The sequence below is a fragment of the Mustela nivalis genome (genome assembly GCF_964662115.1).
Source record: "Mustela nivalis genome assembly, chromosome: 8".
NCBI classification, from domain to species: Eukaryota; Metazoa; Chordata; class Mammalia; order Carnivora; family Mustelidae; genus Mustela; species Mustela nivalis.
In genome coordinates this window covers 89,227,954-89,252,204 of record NC_139027.1, presented here as the reverse complement: position 1 = coordinate 89,252,204, position 24,251 = coordinate 89,227,954, and the positions used below count along the sequence as shown (strand labels likewise).

The 24,251-nt window shown below is 50.3% G+C and overlaps 1 protein-coding gene across 11 annotated transcripts in view; it reads left to right on the top strand.

The window, feature by feature from the left end:
- NINL (ninein like) overlaps positions 1-24,251 on the top strand; it is a 154,478-nt gene that overhangs the window by 95,059 nt on the left and 35,168 nt on the right. For 4 of the 11 annotated variants that reach the window (XM_082744265.1, XM_082744264.1, XM_082744259.1 and 1 more), the window contains exons 8-16: positions 1,011-1,181; positions 4,859-4,995; positions 6,526-6,666; positions 11,898-12,072; positions 13,371-13,481; positions 14,089-14,169; positions 20,100-20,229; positions 22,322-22,428; positions 23,412-23,740. In XM_082744265.1, the coding sequence (XP_082600391.1) occupies positions 1,011-1,181; positions 4,859-4,995; positions 6,526-6,666; positions 11,898-12,072; positions 13,371-13,481; positions 14,089-14,169; positions 20,100-20,229; positions 22,322-22,428; positions 23,412-23,740 (1,382 nt within the window). The remainder of the gene's footprint in view (positions 1-1,010; positions 1,182-4,858; positions 4,996-6,525; positions 6,667-11,897; positions 12,073-13,370; positions 13,482-14,088; positions 14,170-20,099; positions 20,230-22,321; positions 22,429-23,411; positions 23,741-24,251) is intronic. The other 7 variants (XM_082744268.1, XM_082744267.1, XM_082744263.1 and 4 more) reach the window with 4 other exon arrangements.

Below are 24,251 nucleotides of genomic sequence, written 5' to 3'. Positions count from 1 at the left end.
AGATGCACCGCAGGATGCTGTGATCATGTCCTGAGCCAAAGGCAGATGCTTAACCAGCTGAGCCACCCAAGCGCCCCAGCAGAAAATAACCCTGCTTGACGACAGATTCTTATAGCCCGTAACCATAATAGATCAGTTTTCTGGCCAAGAGATTTTTTTCCCTTTCTTCCTAAAACCCCCCAGTTCTGAGGCTCCTGGGTGGCTCAGTCGGTTGAGCATTCGACTCTTGATTTTTGGCTCAGGTCTGGATCTCAGGGTCGTGAGATTAAGCCCCACATCAGCTCCATCCTCAGCATCCATCCACTCCTCAGGGAGTCGGCTTGTCCCTCTGCCCCTCCCCCCTGCTCACACTGTCTTTCTCTCTCTAATAAATAAATAAATCCTAAAAAAAAAAAACAAAGCCCAAACAACCCACTTCTGTCAGCTGTGAGATATGTTTCTGAGGCCTGGGGAAATGTGTGACTTTGGGCCATTCCACCTCCTCTTTTCAAGCACGTCTCGGGTTTCTTTCCATAGGCTGGATTTCCTAGCATTGGCTGGTGCCATCTCTGCCATCTCCAGCTCGCCTGTTGAAAGGCCAGGTGCTCACTATTACTCCATCGGGGAGAGAGGTTAAAACTGCTTCATGTCTCCCACCAAGCAGCTTGTGCTGACTGGTCAGGCCACAAGGGCCCTAGGATGTGTTCCCTGGGCAAGACCTCTGGTGGACGGTAGGAAAGCAGGCACCAGGGTCCTTGCAAAGGCAGTGGGCTGAGTATCCAGAGCCCTGAGTTCAAATCTCCGAGTTGTTGCCCACAGAGCCTACTTGGTGGGAAGCCTGCTTCTCTCTCTGTCTTGGGCACACTGTGTGATGGTGCCTTGTCTCTGTTTCCTAGTCACTGTGTGAGTGGTTCTTACTGGGCCTGAACAAGACAGCTAAGGGCCGAGCATAGGCTGCTGAGGTTGGAAAGTCCTAAAAATGGACAGGAGGCCGAAGTGCTGATGGGTCCCTTTGCTTTCCCTGCATGCAGGTCCTGGAGGAGGGTGGCTGCCCAACTGCCACAACATCGTCCCTTGTGTCTGTGTGCTCAGGCCTGCGTCTCTTGTGCAGCATTGATGACGGCACTGGCTTTGCAGTTCCCGAGCAGCTCATCGCCCTGTGGGCCCAGGAGGGAATTCCGAATGGCAGGGAGATCTTGCAGGTCTGGAACTGGTCTCTTCAGAGCTGCCCCCGGGAGAACATCTGGGGGGACCTTGGAGCCCTCTGCACACAGAGGAGGCTGGACAGAGTATCCCAGACACATAGGCCCTTAACTCTCTGCAGAGAACCCCATGTAGGAAAGGTCTATTGGAATTACTTTCTTCTGTATTTTTTACTATTAAAATATAGGAGATTTTGGGATGCCTGAGTGACCTGGTCGGTTAAGTGTCTGCCTTTGGGTGGGGTCATGATCCCAGGGTCCTGGGATTGAGTCCTGCCTCAGGATCTCTACTTGGTGGGAAGCCTGCTTCTCTCTCTGTCGGCTGCTCCCTCTGCTTGTGCATATGCTCTCTCTCTCTCTTTCTTTGACAAATAAATGAAAATCTTTAAAATATAGGAGATTTTTAATTTAAAAAGATAATAAATAAGAAACAGAAAAACAACAGTCTGAAACAAATCCATTTGAAAATAGGTTTTAGTATATTGACATTCCCTCCAGTGCATTGTTAACCTTGGAGATGTTCTGCTTGCCTGGATGAGGGATTCAGTCCCAGATGAGGGAAGGAAATTTCCTTCCTTGTGGTGAGACTCTTACTGGATGTCACAGTCCCAGTAGTCTGAGTATTTCCATTTGTTGAGGACAAGCTCTGTAGTGAACCTGAATTCTGTCAGAGCTGCCTGCCAGCCTGGGCAATCTCCTCTCCCCACAGACCCAGCTTGCCCATACCCTTCCTCCACTGGGTGGGACATAGAGAGGTGTGCTGCCTGGCTGTCCTCAGAGGGGGCCAGTCTGACTTCCCCCAGGAGCTTAGGGCCAGACCCTTGGGGTTTAGAGGGAGCCTGCTCTGGGAGCAGGACAAGGGTGAGGGAAGAACACACTGTGTGTTCTTGGAAGTGTATTGGTAAGCTAGACTGATGATCTTCATTTCTGAATTTGTTGTAAAAAAAAAAAAAAGGTGTCAACTGTATAGAAAATTTAAAGAAAAATAGTAAAGCCTGCTCCCCTTTGCTCCCACTCTGCAGGAGGAACAACCTAACAGCTTAATGGGAGTACTATAGAGCCCTTCCCCAACACAGAGAAGAAATATGTATTTTAGATATTCCAGCTTTAAAATTTGTTTTGCAAAATCTGTATACCATATACTTGTTAATTTATGTTACCTTTTCTCTCTTGTACATGTAGATTTTTTTCTGTTTTAAATCTTGGCATTTAAAATGTATATGTATCTTCCTGTTTCTATGCTGGTATATCTTTGTAGGCCAGATTCCTGAAGCTATGAGTTTTAACTCTTGATAGGCTTCATCAGATTACCTCTCAAAATGTCCCTATTAACACAAACTAACACTACATGGAGGAGTCCAGAAACAGTCTCTAAGACAGGCCTCCTGACACCTTGAGCCAGTCCCTCCTGGACATCAACTCAGCCATTGCTGAATGTGATCACCCAGCAGCCTGGGTGGAGCCTGAACAGCCAGGACAGGCCTGGGCACCTGGCCCTTGGAATTGTTCTGAGAGCCAGAGACCAAGCCCAGATCACCAGACTGGCTGCTAGGGAGGGTAGAGAGCAAAGGAATTCATGGTTTGGGGATTCTCCCTGAAACTATGTTCTGATTCCCTGTCATTTGGAGGTGGGTCCGCTGCCATCATAACCTGACAGATGGTGAATCTCAAATTTGCCTCTGACATTTCATAACTTAACATTTTTGTTGCTTTCCTGCTATCACAGAGTATTTCTAGTTCTTTAGCAATTTATAATTCACCAGTTGCATTCTGAGTTTGCTTCCATTTTGTTGAAAGGCTACGATGTTTACTGAACTCTCAGTACTTGGTACCAAGCAAGGACCTGTGAAGTTTGTGATGTTATTTACTCCTCATGCAGCCTGGAAGGTGTTTCTGTCGTATGTGACAGATGGGGTGGCTGCCTGTGCACCAGTAAGTGGGACAGGTGGTCCAGGTCCTGGCCTGCCCAGTCAAGCCCCTTCCTGCCCGCAGCACTCTCAGAAACTGCTTATCTGTGACGTTGGTGGTCAAGACCACAGGCTGCTGCCCAAGGAAGCACCCAGCTGAGTGAGCCCTCAACCTGGACGTGTTGGTGTCATGTACCCAGCTTCTCAAGACACCTGGCCATTTCAGGGCACTTCCTGGCCAGGCCCTCAGGGCTGCTCTGTGAGGAGGCCTGGGATTGGTTATCTGTCCCCCCTCAACAAATCACCATTGAATTACACCTTCACACACGATGACTGTTCTTATACAGAACAGCTTCTGTGGGTCAGAAATTTGGGAATTAGTGGGTAGTTCTAGCCCAGGGTCTCCCCTGAGGTTGGTCCGAGGCCTTGTGAGAGCCTGACTGGGGCCGAGCTACTTCTTCCAAGTTGGCAGATTGATGCTTGCTGTAGGTGGGAGGGCCTCCTTTCTTGCACAGGGCCCCTTCCTCGGACTGCTTGAGCATCCTCACACCTGGGCAGCAGCTTCCCTGGAGCACCATCTCAGAGAGGGCGGGGAGGAGGCCATGTGTCTGCCACACTCCAGCCTTAGAAGCCCTACACTGTCACCTCCTCAGTACCCTGTGGGTCACGGGCTGGCCCTGCTCGGTGTGGAAGGGGAGCACCTGGGAGTGGATACCAGAAGGTGAGGGGCACGGGGCTGTCTTGGAGACTGGTTTCTACCCATCCCTTGTGGGTTTTGATGATTCCTTTCTCCTTGGCCAGGAAGCTGCTGCTGTAACCTGTCATGTTTTTGCCTTCTGTCATTTCTCTTCAGAAGTGCTTTGGGAGGTGGGGGAGCAGTGGAAATCAAGTGTCTGTGGTATAAGTTAAAAAAGGGAGCATGTCTCATTCCCACGTGTGATCTGGGAATGTGGTGGCTCTTTAATCTACAGGCCCTGACGTGGTGCCTGCCTCTGGACTTGGACATGACTGATTTTTTGACGTCCTAGAAAGAAGCAGGGGTCAAGAATACTCAACACGAGAAAAGCAAATGCAGCAAGTGTTATTAGTTGAGCAGAGGGGTATACGGGTATGGTTTATTATTACTGTGATACAATACATATAAATTGTTTTATTCTCTTATTTTCAGAACCCTGATGGGAAAAGAGTGCTCCACTCTTTGTGGTGCTGGGCCATGGCTCGTCTATCAGATCATTTTTCCACCCACCCATACACACATTTCACAGAGATTCTATTAGCTTGAAATGATAACAACTCAACTCCAACTGGCTTAAGCAGAGTGGACATTAGGGGCTCACCTGGACAGGCACTCAGGAGAAGGCGTCCCAGGGGTATTGTCAGGGAACTCTGCATTCTCCTCTGCTTGCTTCTCAGTGGCACTGAGCTCAGGTCAGGTCTCCTCATACAGCTCCCAGGGCTAGCAGGGTCCACACAGCAAGTTATTTCACAGGGAGAAAGGCATCTCCCCTGGTCTCCTGTCAAGCCCCATGATGTCCTCTGCTTGGGACATGCCCCTTCTGTGTCACTTTTTTAGGATGAGGTTCTCTGTCCAGCCTGGAGCACATCCACATCCATAAGATGAATGGTGATAGAGACAGAGACTTTAGAAAAGTTGGCAGGTACTGCCTATAGGACAGTGTGGATCTGGGCCCTGACTGCTCTTAGGAAAGCCAGGAAGTGTTTGGAGAGGCCACACATCTTTTCCTGCCCAACACACTTTGCTATTTCCAGAGTCTCGACTTCAATGTGGACGAGAAGGTGAACCTTTTGGAGCTGACCTGGGCCCTTGAGAATGAGCTCATGATGGTTGGTGGTGCCACTCAGCAGGCAGCTTTGGCCTGCTACCGTGAGGAGCTGACCTTCCGCCAGTAAGAGCTCAGTGTGTTGGGGTTGGGGGGTGGGCACAGCTAGCCAGCCTGCTGAGTGGTAGGAAGTCCCGGGAAATGGGCATCCTGCCCTTGTCCACCCCAAGCCAGTCCCAGGGGCCAGGGAGCTCGATACCACCTTTTCCACTGGCTCTCCTTTAGTGGGCATTTTGGGGGACAGGGAAATAGCTGAGCGCTCTCTATGGCTTGAGTGACATTCCTGTGTGTGGCCTGAGAGGGCCTTGCTGATTGGGTTTTTACAGCCACAGAATTTCAGAGTCACTGGCCTGTCTTCACATTTAGAAACTGATGTTGAGGTCCTCCCTTAGCCCCTTTTAGCAAGGTTGATGATGCTCATCCTGCTGACACTGACGCTCTTGGATGCAGAGGCCAAAATCCTCTAGCCAGCAGGGATGTGTTCCAAGAGCAGGCAGAGGGCTCCTGAGCTGGGGCGGCTGGCTGGGGAAGAGAACAAAGTGTTCCTCAACATGGTCACCAAGAGCAAAGTGACGGGGGGAGGGGCAGAGAATGAGTTCCATTTTAGTTGAGTTCAGCTTTTGATTAGCTGAGTATTCTCGCCATCTGTCTGCTCAGCAGATTGGCATAAAGATCATTTTTGTGTTTATTGGTGTCCCAAAGCTGCAGAAAAGAAATCATGATTTCTGTCCTCAAGATTTTACATCCTGGGGGCGCCTGGGTGGCTCAGTGGATTAAGCCGCTGCCTTCGGCTCAGGTCATGATCTCGGTGTCCTGGGATCGAGCCCCGCATCGGGCTTGCTCAGCGGGAGCCTGCTTCTCTCTCTCTCTCTGCCTGACTCTCCGCCTACTTGTGATTTCTCTCTCTGTCAAATAAATAAATAAAATCTTTAAAAAAAAGATTTTACATCCTGTTAGGTGCTGATGGGTGAGCTTTCTGACCCTCAGGCAGTTCTGCAAATAGGACCCCAGAAAGACTCTGCCTTGGGAAGGTAGAAGAAGAAAAGCTCCATGCTCTTCAGGGGGAGAAATGGTCACCAAAATGGCAGGTGTCGGGGAGTGTAGAGCTACAGGTGTGACCTGCTCTGGGGGACTCACCTGGATGTCAGGCTGCAGGTGTCGGGGTGTGACCAGGCAGGACCATGGGTGACCAGCCTTCTCCCCCTTCATGTATCTAGTCCTAGATTGGGTGCTGAGGATCTCTGGGAGAGGAGACAGGAGGGGAGGGGGCACGGATAAATTCTCACCTGTTCTGGGCCATCTGGAGGTGTGGCACACTGTAATGCTCTAGGTTCAGACTTCCTTGGTTCAGAAACTTTCTAGAAACCTTCTTGACACATCATTTAGCTTCTCTCTCAGTATGTGCAAGTAAAAGGGACAGAGTAATTCTGGAAACCAATTTCAGGAGATGGTTGGTGGTGGCAGTGAGGTCAAAGCACAGCACTGCCCATGCTCAGCACCCGGTTAATGGAGCCCCTTCTGTCATTCATGCAGACACAGGGCTTGCTGGCCCCAGAGCATGTGTCCTCATCTCATCCTGTTTCCTTCCTGTGGCAGACGGCAAGTGGAGCAGATGGCAAAGGAGCGAGACAAGGCGAGGCAGGACCTGGAGAAAGCAGAGAAGAGGAACCTGGAGTTTGTGCAAGAGATGGATGACTGTCACTCTGCCTTAGAGCAGCTCACAGAGAAGAAGATCCAGTAGGTCTTGGGGTCATACCCAAGCCCAGGGTGGCAACTCCTTAGCAGTTGGGTGGTGATTCTCCAGCCCTGGCCACGGGTGGGTGGTGGATGTGGCACTGCTGCTAGCTGAGGCCGTGGTCATGAACATGCTGGAGTTGAGGCCCTCCTGTTTTACCTGAGCCAGTAAAAATCTTGAAGGTGCACCTCTGGGGATGTCCTTCCTGGAAAGAAGAGGGGTGTATTTAAAAAACAGCTTTGCTCTTAATGCTGTGGGGACATGTGCAGGAGCATCCAGCTATGTGTGCCTGTGGACTGCAGGGGAAATTCCCATTCTCTGCTTTATTAATGGGGTCTGTCCCTCTTAACCCGGGTCTTCTCTGTGTGCCTGTGGCTGGTGACATGGACGAAGGCTTTGAAAGAGGGCTGGTGAATGGTTTTGGAGACTGATGAAAGGAGCCTGCCATGGTGGGAGGAGCCCGGAGCCTGAAACCTGACCTCAGATGTTAGGAGGTACAATGGGTTAAGCAGACCCCTGGAGGGCGGTCTGTTGCACTGGGGGGCTGGTGGCTGCACAGACCAGAGGGAAGGATTTCTGACCTTTTATGGAGACAAAACCCACCTCTCTGATTTATTAATCAAAATGTAAAGAAATCCAGCCCGAAGATCAGACCCCAGGCTAGGGCAAGCAGAGGAGGGGCTTTTCACCCCACTGTGGGGAACAGTCTGTGCTATGCTTCCCTGGCAGGAACTGAGCTGGTTACTCACTTTCTGGATGCTTTTGTCACCTGGAGGTGTCCCCTCAAGGATAGCAAAGGGTGTGCATTGTGGAAAACCAGTGTGCTATACTCAGCTCTCGGTAGTAGTAGTAGTGGGGGCACTGGGGGGCTATAAGCCTCCCACCTCATTCTCCCTCAGCAGCCCTTGGTATGACCCTGGGTGGACAGAGCCCCTGAGATTCCTCAGCTGTGAAGTGGGAATGGTGACAGACTGTGCTCCGGGTGGGAGGCTACCAGTCCTTGTGTTTGAGCCCTCAGCAGGGTTTGGTGCCTGTAGCCACCAGGCACATCTCATGCCTGCGGGTAGCTGAGGAACTCAGGTGGTATATGTGGCTTCAGCGAGCAGGTGTGTGAGAGCCTGTGATAAGCCATCCAGTTCCTGCATCTCTTGGATGTTGCCTCTCACTGTCTTGTGTGGTTGCATTTGAAGGGAACCCTTTCCTCACCCCAGCCCTGCTGGCAGTGTTTGTTTGACATGACCTACATGAAGCCCCCACATGCGTGGCCCTGGGTGGGCAGTGTACGGACATTTTATCTGACCCCATCTACCTTACAGCAGGCTTCTGAGCACTATCCCAAAAAGGCTTACTCCTGCCATGTGTGGGGACTGTCACGGTCACAGTTACAAAGCCCTTGCCTCCATGGCTCACAGTGGGAGAGATTGGAGACATCGAGGGGTGTAGCCTGCTTTCCTGGGGCTCCAAGGTTCACAACATGGCCATAGCAGATGTTGGGGGGTGGTTTCATAGCCACACAGGGCCAGTTGATTGTGCCTAACTGAAGAGTAAGGATCGAAGACCAAGAGCCCGTTTCGTCTTCAGCAGGGATGCTGGGCACCTTGCCTTCATTGTGCAGCTAGAGGTCTGTAGGTTGAGGAGCCCCTCAGCCCCCTAGGAGGGAGCTTCTGTTGCAGCCTGGGAAACTGTGATATGTTGTGCTTCTGTTGTGTACTGGGTATCCTAACTCAACAGCCACAGTTATCCAGAGAGGCCATTTTGGCCCCATTTTTCAGCCAAAGAAACTGAGGCTTGTAGCAGTGTAGTAGCATGCCATAATCACACAACCAATGTGGCCTAAAAGTTGAAGCCAGGTCTCCCATCTCCTTGTAATATGCTTTCTCTGAGATAAGAGAGTGTGAGGCCCTGGTCTGCTTTGTATTCAGAGTGTAAGAAAACATACCCTTAGGCAGAAGGAGCTCTTCCCAAGCTGAGGTCACCTGAAGTCACATACTGCCATCCTAGGTCAGCACATGAGGGGGCCCCACCGGCTCACCCTCCCATAGGACCCATGCACTAGGGGTTCCAAAGGAGGGTATTGCCTATCCCTACTGGTCTGTGGGGAAGCAGGCTCAGAGCTGAGCAGGGCCACCCATCTGAGTCCACAGGCCTTTGGAATCGCAGAGGCCTCGGACAACCTTTCCTTCCTGGGGGTGGCTGGAGAAGGCCAGATGAAGCAGGCTGAGATCCTGGTCTGCTTCCCAGTAGACGTCCACACCTACCTCTGCCTGGCTTGGAGAAAAGGTATGCAAGAGATGGCATCAAGGCTATAGTGCTTGTGTGTATGTGTGTGTGTGTGGCTGTGTGAGTATACAGTGTGTATGTATAAGTTTGCACTCATGCAAACGCATTCCATCATTCCTGCATGAAAGACTCTCACAGGATAGTGGGATGTTCAGGAGACCATTAGTGGGGCTTGGTGCCTGTAGCCTGTAAGGACCCTTTCATCAAATTTTCAAAAATATTTCTAGTCAAACCTGAGAAAATAAATAAACATGGTCTCACTGTAAGGAGGTGGTAGTAAGGCCATGGAACCCCGGGTGGGGAGACCAACCATGACACCGTGACTGAGTAGCTCAGAGGATGGGCTGGCTGTGGCCTTGCTGAGCTGCCCTTCCCTCCGTGTGGAACGTGGGCGGTGTTTTTCGCAAGGGAGGACTTAGTTAAGAAATAACTGCCTGTTGTTTCTGCTCCTGTCAGCAATCGACAGTCTGTATTCAGCTGATTCCCTTCTAGCATCCAGCCACAAGCCTCCCCACTGACCACTTCTAACTGAGCAAGTTCCTGTGGATGAAATTAGAGTCCTTAGCTGGTTGACTTTTGCAGCTGCTGATGTATGATTTTGCTCACCTGGTGTAGTCTCCTTAGTTCCCTGATCTCACAAAATAGAGTGTGAGGTCAGCGTGGGTTTCCACAGAGTGAGCCTCTCTCAGTCACAGCATGACTGAAGGAACTTTGGAAGAGGACAACAGAGGGATTGCATCTTCCCTTCTCGGTGCCTCCCCTGCCTCCTCATGGCTCTTCTAACAGCATGGGTCTGTTGTTAGACTCACCACTGACGTTGAAGGCTTGGGATCTGCCCTGAGCAGGAGATGGACTGATTCTGGTGCCACTGAGACCTTGGGTCGCAGCCTCCTAGGGACCACTGGGCAAGAGGGGCCCACAGGTGCCTGTCTAGAATCTGGAGCAGCCTGACTCCCACATGATCTTCCAGTCTGCCCTGCACTGCCATGTGCCAACCCTTGGTTAATGTTGTTCAAGGGAGAAAATTCCTTTTTAAAGAACTGTGTCCAAGAGCTAAATGTAAATTGGTTTTAGATCATTTTATAACTGAAAACTGATTTGCTTCAGTCATGGCATATTAGGCTTGCTTCTTTCCCAAGCACATGGGAAGAATTTTCTATCTTTCCTGGGGCCAGAGAATCACAAACTTGAAAGCCTTATCTGGTCAAGGGGTCCATGAAGGCCCTGTGAGTTTGGATTTTGCCCCGTGAGTAATGGAGCAGTATCAGGAGTTTCTAGAAATAGCTGTTATGGCTGCATTTGGGTTTTTCTTATTACAAGAGAAATAAGTGATACATGTTCATTATTGAAAAACAAGTAAAAGTAAAAACAAAAGCAGAAATTTCACTCAGAGGTTATCACTCCTGAAGTTTTTTTTTTTTAATTTGTTTTTTTAAGATTTTATTTATTTATCAGAGAGAGAGAGGGGGAGAGAGAGAGCACAGGCCGACAGAATGGCAGGCAGAGGCAGAGGGAGAAGCAGGCTCCCTGCTGAGCAAGGAGCCCGACGTGGGACTCGATCCCAGGACGCTGGGATCATGACCTGAGCCGAAGGCAGCTGCTTAACCAACTGAGCTACCCAGGCGTCCCACTCCTGAAGTTTTTTATGTCCTTTACTTCTTTTTCCCACGCACAGAATTATTTACAAAATGGTATCATATTATATATGCTTTTATGATGACTGCAGAGCATCCCGTTATGCGCATCTGCCATGTTTTATTTATCCATTTTTCTTTTGTTGGATATTTCTAAAGCTTTTAAAGAATGCAGTGATATGGTCAAATAGGTGTTTTTTAAAACTGCCCCAAAGGTTTGTGGAGTGTTACATTAGCTAGATTCATCTTATTGTTTTCCCCTAAGTAATAGCTGCCCTTTCTCCATCTCCTTTCCTGCTGGGTGTTCTTTCCTTAAAGTTCTGAGATGAGAAAGTCTAGACTGTCTGGGGCAGGGGTGGGAGGGGCAGTCTGGGGCGAAGGACAAACCCCTGGTGTTCTCTGCTGAATTATTAACATTGCCAAGCCCTCTGCTAAATGAAGTAAGAGTTTTGATCCTCTTCATTCTAGAGAGACTTGGTTTGAGAAATCCTGCTAAGCAATTGTTTCAGTGATAAAACTAAGATTTGGGGACACCTGGGTGGCTCAGTCAGTTGGTCGGCTGCCTTTGGCTTGGGTCATGATCTCAGGGTCCTGGGATTGAGCACTGCGTCAGGATCCCCGCTCAGCGGCAAGTCTGCATCTCTTCGCCCCTCCTCCTGTTCTAGTGTTCTCTCTCTCTCAAATAAATAAATCTTTAAAAAATAAAAAATAAAATAAAATAAGATTTAACACTTTTTCTGCAGATATTTCTATCAGTTCTTACAAAAGAGTAAGCAGAAACTGAGGGGGAGAAATGTCTCATACCTTCCCCTCTGATTGCTTTGGTTTTCGCAGTCTGCAGGTTTTATGTTGCCTGGGTCCTGTACAAGGGGCTTACTTTGGTACACATTTGGTTATCCAGGCTGCCCTGGTGTGGGAGGTAGCTGAAGGGGAGAGGGCATCAGAGAGGTCTACCCAGAGAGAGCACTGGCTAGCTTACTCCAGAGGCTCCAGGGACCTGCTGGCCTCCCTTGTCACCTTCCTAGTCCTGGAGAGTGTAGGGGCGCATCCACCATCAGGCCCAGGGTAGGGGGGCTTTAAAGGAGGGCCCCTGCCCTTACAGCATGTGCAGTTTAGCCAAGGTCCAGTGACCCCATCTGTCAAGCAGGAACAATTGAGTCCCAGACAGTGTGGCCAAGTGCTACAGGCAGGAAGTTTCCAGGGAAGAAAGACCAAGTTGCCCAGGGGATGTCCCCCAAGAGGAGGGGGTCATTATGGGTCTGGGGGTCTCCTTGGGACTCAACATGACATATTGACACATGACTGGGTGTGTTTTGCAGACATCTGGAGCAGGGGTACCGGGAAAGGCTGAGCCTCCTGCGATCCGAGGTGGAGAGGGAACGTGAGCTGTTCTGGGAGCAGACCTGCAAGCAGAGGGCCATGCTGGAGAAGGACCTGGAGCGCCTGCGGGCCGAGGAGGCCAGCCTCCGGGAAAAGCTGACCCTGGCCCTGAAGGTAGATGGGGAGCAGTGTTTCACCAGGTCATCCTGCCCTGAACGACAAAAAGGAGGTCACCTGAAAGTTCATCCTCCCACTCCCCACATTTTCCTAGTCAGGAACTGGAAACCTCTGAGGAATCTTTTTTTTTTTTTTAAAGATTTTATTTATTTATTTGACAGAGAGAAATTACAAGTACACTGAGAGGCAGGCAGAGAGAGAGAGAAGGAAGCAGGCTCCCTGCTGAGCAGAGAGCCCGATGTGGGACTCGATCCCAGGAACCTGAGATCATGACCTGAGCCAAAGGCAGCAGCTTAACCCACTGAGCCACCCAGGCACCCCAGCCTCCTAGGAATCTTAAGTTCACATTTCCATGGTAGGGAAATGCCTGGGATTGCTAACTGAGGAGCATCAGCTGTGACCAGAGAGAACACACTTCTCAGCCAAAGGAATAGGGTCCTGGCTTTTCCACAAGAGGCATTGCCTCTTCCTTCTCTCTGGTCATGGGGGACCTGTAGAGCTCTTACTTTCTGCTCTGGCTCAGGGTGACAGTGGTCAGAGAGGTTCAGCAGCCACAGCCAGCTTTGCTGCATGCCCTCCCCACCCCGAGACCAGAGTGTCTATGGGATCAGCAAAAACCCAAAACCTAAAGCTTACCCTGCTGGAGTCCTGGTGTGTAGCTTGAAGCAAATGGGTTTTCTGGGCTTTGGTAAATGTCCCATGACCCATACCCACCATACATTTGGTTCTATCCCCTGAGCTGTCCTCTGGCCCCATGTCTCCTGGTCCCTCCTGGGCTCCTGTCTTCCTCTCCTAACTCAGAGACGGCAGATTCTTTCCACATCTGCCTGGTCTCTGTCTCCCTGGGGGAAAAGCTGTGTCCTTGCCTGAACTGTGTCCTTACTGCTCTTCTCACTGGTTCCCTGTGTCTATGGGCACTGCCTTCTTCCCCCAGGGGACATCTGAGCTGTGAGGGTGCCATTTACAATCCCTCTTTCAGACAACAGCTCAGAAAGGATTGCCCCCCAGCCTCTTCTTGTGTTACTCATAGCCTCCTTGAACATTCAGGGCATGAAAAGAAGGGGCAGTGGGGAAAGCGACAGGCACTGGTGAGGGGCTCTGTGGTGCTGGTCCCCAGCACAGCCTCCACTGCAGATGGCAAGGCAGTGAGCACCAGTCGTGCTGCATTTTCAGGTTTCTTTCATGACTGTGAGCGCTGCTGAGGGAAAAGTCCCTGATGCAGAGGGGAGACAGGCTGCCCACAGCTCTGTACTCCACTCCCAAAGTCCAGCAAACTGCTGGCTTGTGTCTTATAGGAAAACAGTCGATTACAGAAGGAGATTATTGAAGTTGTGGAAAAGCTTTTGGAATCAGAGAAGCTGGTCTTGAAACTTCAGAATGACATGGACTTTGTGTTGAAGGACAAGGCAAGTACCTTTGCTGATTCTGAGTTTCTGGGTTCTGGGTAAAAAGTGTCAGGGACTTGAAAAAGAATACATAGGTGAGTGAATTCAGTTATTTCCCACTACGATTCTAGAATGGAGAGAAAAGCAACAGGGCAACTCTCCTTCTGTGTTCTTCCTTTTTGTGCCAGTGTCAGGGTACTGGTACACCCTAGCGACGCTATGCCTACTGGACATTTAATGACAGTGCCATCTGCACAGACCCTCATGATGGGTTCTCAGTGGTGAGGGACACAGAGGAGAGCTCCATGCCCATCATGAGATGTCTCCCTCTGGCCCTGCCCGTCACTTTAAGTAAAGGAGGGTGGGAGAAGTGCTGCATGGGGGTGTCCCAGGCATCTGAGGCAGGAATGCACCCCAGACTCCAGCTGGGAGTAGGACCACCTTCCATGAACTCAGAGCCTCTTTTTGCCTTGAGGTCTTTTAAAAAAGAGGAGGGAGGAGGAAGAGGGATGGAAGATTGTACCTAGAGATGCTGAGCCTAGTGGGAGGAGCATGAGAGGGTGATAACACACATTCTACCTGGCCTAAGTTCCTGTCTGCCATATTCCTGTGTGGGTCTGACTTTTAGCTGGAACCACAGAGCACAGAGCTCCTGGCCCAGGAGGAGCGATTCGCGGAGGTCCTAAAGGAGTATGAGTGCAAGTGCCGGGTACGTGCCCCGCCCAGCCCCCTTTGCCACCTTGAGCCATCACATTGCCTTTGTCTTGTACTGGGGCCATTGCTCTTGTCTTTGGTGCATGGAGCCCTCATGCACCCCTGCCCCACACCCCCTCCCCCTGCCCAGCCCACTTTGCAGCAAGAGTGATGGTGCTGGGGAAGGTACTAAGAGCTTGGCCCTCTAGAGACCTCCTGGTGCCAGAAGGCCACATAGCCCTCCTTAGCCATGCCTGCTAAGAGCGGGTGTGGAACTCACGGGATGGGTGGGTGGTACAGGTCACCAGGGTCTGACTGGTTTAGATCTGGATGGTGGTATGCACGTCTTGTCATTCACGGTGGGCCACATTCCTGGCCTCCACATGAAGGGTAGTCCAGCATGTCTTGGCAGGAGCATCCTTGCATGTGCAGAGCCGGTGGAGCCTCTGATCTCAGCCTGTGTTCTATAGATGGGGCCCCCAAGTCTCGTGTTCCATAAAGAGGGGGGACCCAACTTGCCTACACAGTGCCCGTGCTCAGCCCCATGTGGCGGGCCAAGGGTGCGAGACTGGCACCAGTTCTGAAGGCACCATGCAGGTAGCCACACCTCGGGGGGCCATCTGTTCAGTTAGAGACACCACAGAGCAGGGCAGAGGTGATGAACAGTGTCATTGGTGCTGAAACATACCACCACCCTGTGACACTCTTAAAATTACCCAGGATCCCAACACCTAAAACATTATTCTGTGATCTTAAGAGTCTATTACCAATTCACTTCTTAATGATTTCCCTCCAAAGTAAAGTCAGAATTGACTTTGTTCCTGCTGCATGTTGCTTTGGCAACACCAGAGGATAAAGGTGAGCATGTGTGCTGTTCAGGAGTGTGATATAACCTACTGCTTTCTGCCCTGTGCTCTTTCCTCCACTCTCAACCCGGAATACTAGGGTGCCCTTCCGGAAATTCCTCTGTGTGGTCAGCTGTGGCACCCTCTTCCTGACCCTCCCCTGGGGGTGTGCTGGATTGGGGTTGGGGTGTGTCCTGATGGTTGGGGTGCAGTGACATGTCATGTTTCCTCCCTCCTTTTAAGCTTGTTGCCTTGATTTAGAGCCTGTAACTAACTCAACTAATATGCTACTTTAGTGCCCTGGATCTTTCTAACAGGCATAAACCCCATTTTTCTCTCACAGGACTCTGTTACTCAAAGAACTGTTACTCATTTCACTTCTGATTCTTGAAATTTGACTTTTTGAAACATCATAAATATAGTACATATTAGTGTTAGTTTATTTATTTAGAAATTGGTCTTTCCATTCTTTGACTATTTTTGCTGTTTCAAACTTACATTTAGAGCATTAAAAAAGAACCTTTTTATTGGAAAATAATTTCTAATACATGAAGTTACAAAAGTAGAAACAGTGGCAAGGGCACCTGGATACCCTTTACCCACATTCCCCTGTTGTTTACATCTTACTCTGTGTGCACATTGTATACTTGCTTGCTCTGTGTGGATGTGCATACACAGGGATTTTCTGAACATCTGGGAGGGACTGACATGCACCATGGGGCCACTCTACCCTTCAGCAGGTCGGTGCGCTTTTCTGACCGGGCTTAGTCCTACTACCTTGCAGAGGGGTGTGCAGATGCCCCAGACTTGATTTTTAAGAGTTCATGAGTTTTGGCAGCTTCTTGTTAAACTTTGGAAAGCTTGAAATCAGCTCTGGTGGGAGTTACTTACACCACAGAAATGTGCCAAAGCCAGAAGTCTGGGCTTTTCTTCCTGAAGACCCAGCTTCCCATTCCACCTAACTGTGGCGCACTTAGTAACTTTCTAATTCCCGCTGGTACAATATCTTAACCTACTGGTCATATTTCTGTTTTGTCAGTTAATCTAACAGTGTCCTTTAGACCTTTCCCCCTGTAGTACCGGATCCCACAGATGGTTACATGCTGCCTTTGGTTGTCATGAAACATTCCATTTCAGGCCATTCAGGCTGCTCTAACAAAGATGACACAGGCTGGGGGGCTTATAAACAAGAGATTCTGTTCCCACAGTTCTCAGCCCCAAGTGGTGAGTTACAGAGACTACCCCAGTGGAGCTGCCTCATGAGATCACTATTTGTACTGACAGGGAGATTGCAGGGAGTCATTAAAACCCAGGGAACAAGGGAAAGCAGGCTCCTTTTAGCAGGATTTGGGATAAATATTCAGAGGGGATTTTCACATTATAATGAGGCTGAGGGAACTGTGGGTCACTTCTGGCACTTTCTGCTTCATCTGTAGTCCAGCCTCTTCAAATGCTTTTTCCTTTCTAGCAGTTTGTTAGTTTGTCTTTAAAAGGTGAGATTGACAGCTAGGCAGAAGGCTTGAGGAGTTTAGTTCCTAAAATGTAAGATGAACAGTTAGGCAGAAGCTTTTGCTAGAAATTTCCTGAGCCCTGGGGGTGGAGGTGGGGGGCTCAGGCCAGCCGGGTGTCTGGTGACAGCCCTTTTCCTGGCACAGACAGAAAGCTGCCTTCAAGGGAACTCTAGCGTCTCTAATAGGAGGGCACTGATCTGCTTCATGAGGCTCCACCCTCAGGACCCGATGAAAGGTCCCGCCTTCAAAACCTTCACCTTGGGTGTGAAGATAACCTGGAATTGGGTTGGGGAGAGAGCACATCCAGTCTACAGGGCTTTCCTCCAGCTTTTGTCTCTGACATGGGTATTTTTAAAGTGATATTTTAAAATATTCTTACTTTGTGTTTTTCTGATATTTCCTTTGGATTAAATTGAGATTATGTGTTCTCAGTGGGGGGGCATTGATGATGTTAAGTTTTGATCACCTGGTCAAGGTGTTGCCTAATTTCCCTACTGTATAATTACTGTTTTTTTTTTTCTCCCATGCAACTAAATGAGCAGTCAGTGGGGAGACACATAAAGACCACATAAACATCCTGCTCTTCATCAGAATTTTCCCTAGATTTAGTCTCTGCTTCAGTCTTTACCATGATGGTTGCCAAAGGATGATTTCCCAAGCCCAGCACCCAACTCCACACTTATAAGTTGACCCTTGGAATTCTCCCATGAGCCAGAGGAGTCCTGCTACTCTGCTGTTTTTGCTGCTAGAGCATTACAGTCAGTCTCCAGATGTGGAGACTTTTAGTCTTCCCCACAGGGCATCACCCAGCCTTTCCAAAATCACTGCTTAGTGTTTCCCTGAACTTTGTGACCAGGATATTTGTTGGCAAGGAAACCATGCTTTCCCTTGTTGTCGAATCTTCTTCCTACTTAACTATCATTTCAGCTTCTTGTCATTTCCTTCAACTCTGAGTCTCCATTTTCTCAATGAGGCTGCCTTTGTTAAAGGGGAGTGTTAAGTGTTGATCAGAGTGCTCTGTTGTTTCATGTTTCTGCTGTTGGATGGACACTTGGGAGCATGTTCTTGATCAGAAACCCCAAATGTAGATTTTCCTTCTCTGCATTTCCACACTGTTACCCATGGAATACTTGTGTGTCCCCAAATTCATATGTTGCAGCCTATTCCTGCAGAGTGATGGGCTTAGGAGGTACTGAGTCTTTAGGAGGTGATTAGGTGAAATGTATTAGTGCTTTATATAAGGGATATAGAGAATATCCCTTATATAAGGGATCCCAGAGAGCTCTGCCATCTGTTCCACCATGTAAGGACATAGGAAAAGATGGCCATCTATGAACTGGAAGGCCCTCACCAGACCTTAAATCTGTCAGCACCTTGATCATGGACTCTAACCTCCGGAACTACGAGAACTAAATTTCTGTTCTTGATAATCCCTGCCTGTGGTATTTTGTTATAGCAGCAGAAGTGGACTGAGACGCACACCAGCCCTGACCGAGGTCCCCACCATTGCCCATCCCTGGGTGGTTTTTCATCCCCCCCATTATGTGTGTGCTTACCTAGGCCTCGCTTGTAGCGCCAACCAGCCTGCTGGCACCCTTGGTTCTTCTCCAATGCTTCCCAGTGCTGCTGTTGAAGTCCCACCCTCCCCTCAGACCCTTAGTACTGCAGGATTCTGGCAATGGGCTTGTTGCCATTCCTGGCTGGTGTAGTTGCACCTTTGGCACCCATAGGCACCCCAAGTAAATGTCAGTCCCTGTGGAATTAGGTGCCTGGCTCCCCAGCCCCACCAGACACCCCTTGTGTAGAGTTGGGGCCCATGGCTGGTGCCCAGGCTGGTGCATGTCACCCTCATCAGTTAGAGGTGGCCATGCTCCCTGCTGTGTCCTCAGAACAGAGACGTCTATCCCCAGCATAGCACATAAGAGAATCTGCTTTCTGGAATTGCTGAATTTCTGGGATGTGTGTGTATTTTCAAAATTTCCAATACAAGGTACACATATAATTTTAAGTTTTCCGATAGGCACATTAAGAAAATGTAAAAAGTAATAGGTGACATCAATTTTAATATTTTATTTAATTCAGTATATCTACAATGTTACCATTAAATCCTTCTTTTAGAATCCAGTCTTTGAAATTCGGTGTAAATTTTAGGCTGCAGCACACTTCCATTCACACTCACCACACCTAAGATGCTCGGTGGCCTATGTGGTGAGTGCTGCTTTCTTAGACATCCCAGGGCTGGAGCAGTAGTGACCACAGGCTATGTCAGGAACCAGGGGGTGCTTGCTCTGCTTTGCACACTTGTCCCAAAGCTCTAACTTTCTGCCCTGCCCTTCCCCCCCTCCCCCAGACAGAACTACTTCCTCCATGGGGAAACTTGCATATTTGTCTAGGAGATTCTGAATGAGGTACAATGAGCCTCTGTGAAGTGCTTCTGATAAGATCTGTGCAGAGCCTGTCCCTTCTCCCACCACCTAGAACTGCCACTGAGAGGCTCCTTCTCCAGGGGAGATGCAGTCACAGGCCAGGAGCTGGCCTTCAGGAACAGTTTTGGGAAGATGAGGTTTATTCAGTGAGAGCCTCCTGGAGAGGAAAATTAAATAAGATTAAAAACCCAGTGAGGGATATGGAGCCTTGTGGATGTGCCAGGGGCTGGGCCCCAAGTCCTCTCCATGTGGCCTTTAGCTAGCTTGGGCTTCCCCCAGAGGGAATATCCCCAAAGGAGAAGCTAGTTAAAAGCTGCACCCTTGGAAGATGGGGCATCACTTTTGCCATCACTTTTGCCATGGGGCAATCACAAGCCTGCTAGGCTTCCAGAGAAGGAGGACACAGACCCAGAGTCATGAGTGGACACGGCAACACAAACAGCTATGGTGTGCTGGCTGTGGTACTATCTGAGAAAGTGACTATTAACTGTACCCTTTCTAGCCATTTGAAAAACAGGTAACCAGGTGTACTTGTTGAGATGTTTCTTTCATGTGTGGACCGAATTACACTGGTTGCAAATGTGACCCTTCCTCTGAAGCGTTCATGACCCTCCCCAATCCCTCCACTTCCCCCAGTGTGCGTGCTCACCCAAACCCCATCCTTTCTGTTTGGTATGATCATCTTGGCTCTGTGGCCCTTGGTCTGAAGCACCTGGTATCCTCTTGGCTCAGTAACTGTAGAAAGAACACTTCCCAGATTCAACAGCAGCAGAGGAAAGAATCCCAGGACACATCCTGGGACCCTGCTGTCTCACACCCACGTCACAACATCCCTGGTGTTTCAGCTCTTACGGTTCTCTGTGTTTTCTACACTTCTTCTCAGTTTCCACTCCACTCTTTTTTTTTTTTTTTTTTTTTTTTGTCTGAACCCCTCCTGTATATGGAGTGCTCAAAAGTGGTACAGGGTCCTAGAAGGTTGAGAGGTGGCCCCTGCTTTTGTTTGGCTCACTTAGGAGGCAGGAGGGCCACTGAAGTGTTGTGTGCTGGCAGTCAGTGCCTGGCACTTGGCTGCTCTCTTGGCAGGCGGGCTTCACACTGCTCCGCTCCTCGCCGCTCCTCAGGCGGCTGCTCTGGCTGCAGGGGTTGTCTGGCTCTGCCCTACAGGACCTGCAGGACCGCAATGATGAGCTGCAGGCTGCACTGGAAGGCCTGCAGGCACGGTTGCCCCCAAGCTGGCATAGCCAGCCCCATGCGCAGCCAGAGGAATGGCTCCTCTCTGGACACGGACCAGCAGGTAGGATCCCAGTCCTGGGAGGTGATGGGTAGTGTGCTCCTGCTGTGGGAGACCAGAGGCTGGTGGCAGTGGGTGTCTATCTTCCCCCAATGCACGGGCTTCCCCCGGGTCCAAGAGGACTCTGTAGGAGTGGGGGGCCAGCTGCCCAGCCTGTCAGGCTTCCGAGGGATCATGTGTCCTTTGAGTGGCCACATGTGGGAGAAGGGCCTGTAACCCAAGGCCAGGGACAGTACCCACAGCGCCCCCCACAAAGGGAGGTAGAGGAGTGAGGAGGGTAAGGGTTTTTCAGTTTGGGTGGAATGATGATGTTTATGATAACCTGGTAGTGACCTCAGGACAGGCATGTCCTAGTGGGCCTCTTCGGTCATGGGGATGTGTTGGACATAGTCATCTAGGCAAGGGAGGAGAGGGGAGGCTGGAGTGAGCAGGGTGATGGTGTCCCAGCCCCGCTCAGAGCCTGATGGCTCAGAGCATGACGTCTGGTATTGGGTCTGTGACAACTCTCAGAGAGGGAAGGTAAATCCATAAAATGTGTCAGAGACTCCTTATATTCACAGAGGCCTCATGTGGACTGCAACAGAGGGCTGACATTTACTCCCTGGATGGTATGGAAAGGGTCGAGGTGGGGTGCAGCTGTGGCACCCCAGAAGGCCCGGCTCCGTCCTCCTGTGCACAGCACTGACACCGAAGGAGTTACCTGACAAAGACCAGAGCTTCATGCTTCTTAACTCTTCAGCCTGTGCAGTTTGGGACAAGCTCTAAGTACCAAGAGGCCCAGTGCGCCATGTTTGAGGGGCACTCCTTGTCAATGGAGGAGTGTGGGATGCACAGAGCATGGCATGCTTGTCCAGACCTACCAGCCAGATCCCAGGGAGCAACAGAGCTAGGGACCTGTACCTTGGGTGGCCCTTGTCCAAAAGACCTTCGACTGGGGCATCAGAAGGCAGCCCTAGCCACTGACTCCCCCAACCAGAGCCCTTTCTATTCCCTTTTGCCCCCCACCACCCTCCCTCTGAACACAGAAGTTCTTTCAGCCCCTTCAAAGGAAGAGGGCTCTGCTGCCACAGGAGAGTTTTGGTAGAAGGGCTGTGTGGATCATGGAAGCCATACCATTACTGCTTCCAGCTGGAGCCACTCCTGCCAGCAGCCCATTCACCTGGACCTACTTGGCCAGAACCAGGTGGCAGATCCAGCTTACAAGTCAGGGGCTGCCTTCTTTAGCAAGGTGCTTATCCTGACTTCTCTAGGCCCCAAGACCCTCATTCTATCAGTTTTTTCATGGCAAATTGTTAAGGGGTGTGTCATCTCCCTTCACTTTCCCAGCCTCGGACCAACGCAAAACCGGAGCAGTGGCCAAAACTCACATTCTGAGTCAGCCCTTTGGCATGTTACTCAGTAGCACCAGGAAGGAGTCCCTGGTGCCCCGGGGTGGGGGCGGTGCTTGTGGTTCCACAGGCGCCTTGCAACATGAGCAAGAACATCTGATATTGTCAGTGAGGAGAATCCTCAGGAGCAAGGGGTCGCTCATGTCCCCTTTCATGTGATCTGCCAGAACTTTGGCTCATGAGTATTTATTATGCCCAACATATTTGTTGAAAAGCCATGTTATTATCATGTAATAGTAAGTAACATTAAGCCTCCAAGAAAAGTGCATAGCCACGTCACCATTGCTCGGTCTTCCCAGTTCCTCTGTGCACCTGGCGTCATCGGGGAAGAGAATTCAGGGAGCAATAAACGTACCATGCATGGCATCTTTTAGGGAATCTAAGGGCCTGACAGATCTTGCAGGGAGCCTCCTGTTTATATCTTTGAGTAGTGTGTGTTCTGGCAAAGACTCGGAATGCTGATTTCTAAAGAGCTGCTACCTTGAGAACTCAACATTGCTTGTGGAAACCCACCAGGGTCAGCTTTCTCTGCCAGCACCACATTCCTCTTGCAGAAAGGGCCCATGGAAGGTTGTGCATGGTAGGGGGCATGGTGGAAGAAGACTGGGCTGAATACTCAGTGCCAGCCAAAATGTCAGATCGGAGGGCTGGGAACAGCCCTAGGCATCCTTGGCAGGGTGGAAATGGGAACGTCTCCTTGTTTGCAGGCATTTCATTTGTTGGTGACTCCATTCCAGTGAGTTTAGAAACGGAGATAATGGTGGAGCAGGTGAAGGAACACTGCCAAGACCTCAAGATCCAGCTGGAGACCAAGGTCAGGGTGGGTAAGGGTGGCCACAGGGACACACAGGAGCCTTGTGACACATGCTGGGAAGCTTCACTTGTGTGTGCATGTTTCCATGTGCACACGTGCGCCCTAGATCCTGTGCCCCTTAGGAAGCCTGTTCGGGGACAGGAGGTTGTGGGGAAATGTAAATAAAATGAACATTCTGCCTCACACCTTCTTTGGAAGGTGGCAGGAGAAGAAGAATGACCAGTAAAGGGAGGGAATGGGGTTATGGGTCCCCGAGTATCACGGGGGTCACCCTGAGACCAGACCTCCCCGCCCACACTGCCATCAGGAAATTACAGCTTCCATCTGAGTTCTAAGCTGATGTGACCCTGGGATTGCCCTTTGTGGGGTACTCTGTGGCCTTGTGGCCAGGACCGTGGCTGAGTCTGTCTTCTTAGATGAGCTTGTCCTCTGATCCATTAGCAGACTGGTGGTGGGGTTTTACTGAGGGACATCTCTATGACTTGTTTGCACGATTTGTTATCAGGCATAAGAGTAGCAGCAAGATGGGATTGCCTGTCCTGGGCTTGTGCCTCTGGGCTCTCTGGATGCATTAGCTAGACATTCCTGCAGTAGTCACACCCTGGGGGCCAGAGGATGTTCAGAGCCATGCACTGGTCTCAGGAAGGATCCGCAGTTCTCTCAGTTGTCCCACTGTCTGCCCTCCGAATGGCCGGGCCAGGCATCTGGCCCAGCATGAGCCTAGCCTCTGTTACCCATCTGCTGGACCTGCCTCCTGAGACTCTTGTGAAGGTTATGGAAGACAACAGTGCCCGAAGCCAGCACCAGGAGAGGCTCCACTGACCTTAGCGCTGCTCTTTCCTTTCACAGGCCTGTGTACTTCTTTGGGTCTGGGCCACGATTCTCTGGGTGTCATGCCTAGAGGTCTGGTATTTCTGTGTTGTGTTGTCCAGTAAGTAATTTTCAGGACTCCTGATCAGCACTGCTCCCATTTCTCTTTTCAGGTCAATTCCTACGAAAGGGAAATGGAAGCGATGAGAAGGGACTTCATGAAGGAGAGGGAGGAGATGCAGCAGTCCTTCAGGCTTGAGATCCACATGCTGGAGTGCCGTAGGGCTGACCTGGAGGTGCTGCTTAGGAAGTCTCAGGAGCTCATCCGAGGCCTGCAGGACCAGCTCCAGCAGGTGACCCGCGGCCCTCTGCCGGAGAGGGCGGACTTGGGGCAATGCTGCATGCAGGCGCTGTCTGGCCCAGCTGGGCTGCTGGCCCAAGAGCAGGACCTGCTGGAGCAGGAGCAGCACCAGAGGCATCGGACTGAGTTGCCACGAATCAGGTCAGGTGCTGCATCCTTTCAGGATCTTACATCTAGTGGTGCTTGCCAAGAATCCAGACTTGAAATTTCGTCAAGCAGCCTGCTCAGAATCTTAGTGCCTTCTAAAGGGGTGCTTTTTCTTGGGGCAGTTAGGTGAGCATTGAAAGAACAGGTCAGAAGTACATGGGTGGCTCAGTCAGTTAAGTGTTAGACTCTTGGTTTCAGCTCAGGTCGTGCTCTCAGGCAGGCACAACTGAGCTCCTCATCAGGCTGCATGCTCGGTGCTATCTGCTTGAGATTCTCTGTCTTCCTCTCTTTCTTCCGCTCCCCGCATTCACAGGCACTCCCCTCCCCTGCTCTCTAAATAATAAATGAATAAAATAAAATAGAAAGAAAGAAGAGATCACAAGGTAGGCATTGTCCCTTTGTATTAAAAATATGTGCTAACTAGAGCCTAGGAGTTAAAATTCCTTGTAGAATTTTGCCTCACACTTGGAAAGGTTCTTCCTTTGAAAAGGAATGTTCTTTGAAA